This window comes from Xenopus tropicalis, chromosome 3 (assembly GCF_000004195.4).
Source record: "Xenopus tropicalis strain Nigerian chromosome 3, UCB_Xtro_10.0, whole genome shotgun sequence".
Taxonomy (NCBI): Eukaryota; Metazoa; Chordata; class Amphibia; order Anura; family Pipidae; genus Xenopus; species Xenopus tropicalis.
In genome coordinates this window covers 15,913,331-15,919,330 of record NC_030679.2, presented here as the reverse complement: position 1 = coordinate 15,919,330, position 6,000 = coordinate 15,913,331, and the positions used below count along the sequence as shown (strand labels likewise).

At 34.4% G+C, this 6,000-nt stretch overlaps 1 protein-coding gene across 4 annotated transcripts in view; it reads left to right on the top strand.

Moving 5' to 3' along the window:
- The first annotated feature begins 1,352 nt into the window (after positions 1-1,352).
- rfx4 (regulatory factor X4) overlaps positions 1,353-6,000 on the top strand; it is a 45,219-nt gene continuing 40,571 nt past the window's right edge. For all 4 annotated transcript variants that reach the window (XM_031898691.1, XM_031898692.1, XM_031898693.1 and 1 more), the window contains exon 1: positions 1,353-1,721. In XM_031898691.1, the coding sequence (XP_031754551.1) occupies positions 1,679-1,721 (43 nt within the window). In that variant the 5' untranslated portion in view covers positions 1,353-1,678. The remainder of the gene's footprint in view (positions 1,722-6,000) is intronic.

Below are 6,000 nucleotides of genomic sequence, written 5' to 3'. Positions count from 1 at the left end.
CTGTTGCAGTGTGTGAAAACCTGGTCAAGAACTACAGGTAACGTTTGACCTCTGTAATTGCAAACAAAGGCTTCTGTACCAAATATTAACACTGATTTTCTAAGGTGTTCAAATACTTATGTGCAGCAGTGCAATACAAATACATTCTTTAAAAATCATACATATGAGATTTCCTGATTTTTTTTTAAATGCTGTCTCTCACAGTGGGAATGCACCTACAATGTGAATTTCAGACCCCTCCATGATTTCTAAGTGGGAGAACTTGCAAAATCACAGGGTGTTCAAATACTTATGTTCCTCACTGTATATATTGCTTGTAAGGCAACAAGCCACATTGCAGCTACACGCAGGACAGTCGTGATTTACACCATAGGCCATAATATGTTTTATATTAACATGTATATGTGTATGGAAGTGCAAAAATAAATACCTACAAAAATAAATGACAGCATGATATGTAGTATAATGCTATGAAATACATATATATATTAGTTGTATAAAAGCATTAGATGGATGTAAAGTAAGAAATGCCCAGCTTCCTCTGCTGCGCTGATTATAGTAGCTGTTTGTGGAGAAGGGAGACTTGCCTCTATCCATGCTCAAAGAAATTCAGCTGTAATCCTCTTTCTCTGACTCTGTTGGAGACCCATTCATATTCTAATCACAGAAGCTTTTCCTTCCCCAAAAAATACAGCCACGTTTTTTTTTTATAGTCCAAAGCTCAGCTCCTTCCTCTGGCACATTTATTCCTCTAACCTCAAACCAAGCAGAAAAAAAACAAAAAATAAAATTTAAATTCCACAGCATTGTCAAACCGTTCAGAATTCCTTCTTTAATTGTGCAAAAAGTTTCTTTTTCCGACAATAAAAGAAAAAAATAAATCCAAAGGGGGGGGGGGGGTGTTAAACTTTGTAAAGAGTCTGTGTTCTGCATTTGTAATTAGCCCCATGGAATGTTTGATCAGTCTGCAGAAATTCCCTGATTTTTTTTACCTTTTTTTTTTTTTTGTAAATTACCTTCCAGCAGTTTACAGTTTCTGCAGCAGTTTAAAAGTGTGGGTGTATAGATTAAATAAAGAAAAAAAATGGAAGAAAAATGGGGGACAAAGAAGGAGAAAACACGGGAAAAATTCAATTTTTTAAGGGGCATTATAAGTGTATTTGTTCTGTCAGTCCCTCCGGTTTTGGTGAATGGTTTAAGCATGTGAAACAGTTTTGCAGTTGTAAAGAGCACATTAGGATGTAGGGTTCCTCTTTTGGAAGTTTAAAGAATAATATTTAAAGAAATAAGTTATTTTTAATACAAAAGGGGGGGGGGGTCAAAGTGCTGGGATTGCGTAGATATAACCCCCCCCCCCCCCCTTTCAGAGGAGACCTTTTCTTATTCAAAGCAGGATCACAATGGGCTTCACATTGAGTCTTGCCACATCCCAATCTAACTAGCAGCCATTCATCAGTCAGCTTGGCCTATCAATGACATGTATCCCATCAGGGCTCCTATAAAATGATGTTTTTTCCCATGAAACATCCGCAAACATTGTGACTCGTCTGGCTCTGCCCTGCTGGATTTACTGTGCCCATTTTTTCCTCCTTGTTCCATTCACTACAACACTGCTGAGATTAAGGGGGGGTGTCCCATCCTAAGGATTGTGCTGTCCTATACTGCATATGGGAAGAGCATGCATTGTGGCTTACTGGAACAGCCTGACATGGATTCTACAGGTTAGTCCTTTTGCATTCAATTCTTATATGTCATGTTGCTCCTTTAAGTTGTTGTACCCCTAGAGACCAACCCTGTATTAAATGATCTATAGACAAGAGCAAAATGTGTGTGCATGTAAATAATTATGCATCAATACTAAGAAGTTCCCTGAAGTTCTTTCAGTTTACTTAAATTCTCAATAGATATAAAGATGCACGTTTCTGGGTTTTTTTGGCATTTTTTAAAGCCACATGTTCTTGATAGATTTTAGAGCTGTAAGTTTATATGTTTATACATAAAACATAAAGCCTCATGGTGGAAAAAGAGAGTCTGAGATCAGTGAGGGATAAGTTCTCCTGGGGGAAGAAGGCAGCAGGTGGACATAGTGTTTTTTAACCCAATCCATTTACAAATGTCCCATGGAGTTCTCTAGGATGTAATTAGCCCAATTTACATCCCATCATTATCAAAGGCTGGGGATTTATATCAGCCTCCCCCCACACTTTCCCAAATATCTCAACTGCTGATATGCTTAGAGATAGAACTTCTACAAATGCATTAAAAGTAGGTCTTAAGAAAAATTATAGTAGGTCTTCCTTTGAAGGACTAACTCTACATCAATGGCCCCAAATGTCAGGTGTTTATAAATAATTTTTTTAAAGTTCTGTATTTATTTTTTATATCAGTTCATGAATATTATATTAAAAACTACAATAATAAATGTAATTTTAACTTGAAGGGTTGAATGAAGTCTAGACATTATGTTGGCTAAAGGAAATTCACAGGAGGATAGGTGTAGGGATAATCAGATATAGCACACTTGGACTGCTTCGGAATTGATACTAATTCAGTGAACACTTCTATCCAGGGAAAGACATTACTAGCTTCAATTTATACTAAAACTCACTCATATAATAAATCCTAGATTTCACTTAATTTTTATGAGAATTTACTTTGAATCTTTCTAAGTTTCCTAGCTCTATAATATAAAAGATTTTTTATTTAAAAGGCATCAGAGAAATAAGAAATATTTATATTGCTTTTCATTTTTTTTTTTTTTTTTTACGTTTTAAAGTTATTTTTTTAAAGTTACATGTTAATTTGTGTCAACCAAATGTATTTTAGAACTGTTTTTAAGTTCTTAAGCACATTAAGCCATTGAGCTAAAACTAAGTAGATTTGCAACAAGCATTAGTTCCAGGCTTTTCTTTTATGGGCCGTGGGTAATGTATAGAGCTTAAAGCAGTATTAGAAATAATTGATCCCATCCTAGAAGCGTATGAAAAAAATATTTCAGTATTACAGTATTAAATATCCCTCCTTGGAAAAAGGTACTAACTGTCATTTATTGAAGAATATTACATCCAGGCTAGTAATTTGATTTGAAAGATAAAAATTTGAAGCCTACGTATTAATTATGGTGGCTTTAGCTGTTAATCCACTAAGGATTATCCTAATACCTATGTTAACATATGTTTAAAAATATTTATCGTTATAATTCGGTCTGCTCCTTGTCAATTAGTGGCTTAATTTTTTTTATTCAAGTCTGTCAGAAAGTAAATGAAAGATAAAATGTCAAATGATATTTTGACCTGTTGCTCGTTGTTTTTTAAACATGGATAATTTTTTCATATTAAAAAGTGGCCTAGTGGTTGTGCATAAAGGACCTTATGATCTATCTCTGTGCATCTATATATTTATTACCTATGCAGCTATCATATTCTAAAAGAAAGTACAATTGGAATTTATAAGGGAGCAACAAGTATCTTGGCTTCTGGTTGACTAGCTCCCAGCAGGATGGATAATCATCTTGATCATCTTTATTTGAAGGTCACTTAACATATTTCTTTGTATAATTAATCCTTGCTTGTAATTAATGGTAATGCATTGAGATCTAACGTTTGCTCAAATAGTAGCAGGTATGTAACAAAAAGAGAAAGAAATATATTCCAAATTTAATTAAAATTGTAAAAAGTTATTTGAAAAATCCTCAAAATGCACTAAGAAGAAACCTCAGCTTTATAAAAATGTTTTGTTCATCTTAAGGCAGTTTATACACTTAGAAAAATAATAAGAATACATCTTTTTTAGTTCCATAATTCTTCTCCGCAATTTAATCTCTCATTTCTTCCTCTGACTATATTGTATTTAATACGTTTAATATATATATACATATTGTATTATAGAAATATAATTTTATAAATTTAATATAAAAATATATATTTTTTTACCCATAAATCCTTATCTGTAGAAGTGTTGACGTTATCACAGAATGTGTTTTTTACCACTTTTTTTTATCAAAAAGCGACTTGACTTGAAGTTGGAGCTAAAGTTTGGAAGGAGTGGTTTCCATAGTAACATGCCCTTGGTATGTTACCATGGACACCATTGTGGAGGAAACAGATCAGCAACAGCAAAATATTATGAGTTAGCAGTTTTGTGCTAAAGAACACCAAGCGAGTGGTTTCTTTGAGGAATCACAGGCCAACAAAAGGGATTGAATGTTAGAGAACTGGATCCAATTGAGCATGCGTGTCCGAACATGATGCAGGATTACGGGGGGCTGCAATTACAATTGTCACAATGGTCATGTTAAGCACTGCCTGATGCTATGCTGTATACATTTTCTAAGCAATATTGGTGTTCTCCATGATCAGAACTGCAGTAAGGTTTCTAATAGAGGTTCTCCCCATAAGGAGCAAAGTGCTCTCAGGAGATAGTAACATAGTCAAATACGTATACATTAGGCCTCCCAAACATACAGTTTCTGCTGATCCAGAAGTAGGCTTCTCAAAAACTAAAGTATTAGTCAGATTGGCCAAGGAGAAAATACAAGTTGCTGATTTTATGGGGAACAAACAATATTAATTCTTATATTTGCCTACAAATTCACCAACAAGATGGCAAGGACTTCCTCATGTAAAATGTAAGATGCTTGAGTCTTCTTATCTGAAGAGGCTTCAGGGACCTTATCATTTAACAGTCCAGTTTTTTTTACTCATCAAGGTTCCAAGTGGGAATTTCATTAGTGGGCAGATTGATTAAATTCCATTAAAAATATGTCTCAAACCTTTTCACTTTTTTCCACTGGGTTAAAATTTTTAAAGACTTCCCTACACATGACTTTTATATTAATTTTCCACAGAGAGATATCCGGTGACTTTTACATTCAGAATCATGATACATTTTTGGTCACCATAGAGCAGGCGAACATTTTAATATCAAAGTGTTTTGAACTAGCAGAAAAAAACGCAAATTTTCACAAAAGAATTGCATGGAACTTGACTTTTCAATTAGGGAACCATTTTTTTCCTCAATTTTTTTCATTTGGGAAAAAATATTCTCATTTGCAATAACATAATGTTTACATAAACTTGAAGATTTGGAAATCTTGCGTTAATGTTTATGCCCAAAAAAATTTTGGGGTGGAGGATGAGGCGTTCCTGACCTATATATTACATTTATGCTCCAGATGTTATATAGTGTACAGAGATTTACTGGCTGGTGGAGATTGCTGGGATATGGTTGTTTATAGCAGGTAGAGGGCTGCCTGTTTCAATAGATGCCTTTATTGTCAGAAAGGAAAAATAGGTTCTGGATTTGAGCTGTTGATCTCCAGTGAAGACAAATGGGAAATGTAATAATAACAATACCTAATGCAAAAAATATGTCACAATTTTGTTAAATAATTTATAGATGCTTAGCAGTAACTTTCTAACTCCCAGTTTCTTAACCCAGAGTCCCCAGATGTTGCTGTACTTTGACTCAAAACATACTTGGTTATATGGTGAAGAATTTGGGAGTTGTAGTCCAGCAATATCTGGGAGACTTTAGTTTTAAAAAAAAATTCAAACTGACGTACATAGATACTAACCACTGATTGCAGGGCAATATTTATATACAAGCACCTGCACCTGCAACAATCTAAAACTAACATTTAGACTGAAACTGTAGGATAAAGTCCTACATAATTAAAATAAAAAATAAATTAGAGGATGTTTTGAACATGAAATAGTTGGCATCATACGAAAGTGACTTTCATTGTAAGTCCCCCAAAAATATCGGCAGACACAATACATGCACAGATTTTATTGCTATCTGACCGAAATTTACTAACCTGTCCAATCGACTAATTGACCAATCGCCATGGTATGAAAATTATCAGCGTGATAATTTGGAGCCCACACATGGTCCGAAAATCATACGAAATCCAGGGGCCATGTTTTGATGTAATTTGCTCAGTAAACTGTTGAACAGTGGCCAGGAAGAAAATACACTATAGCAGGGTCAGCCACTTAT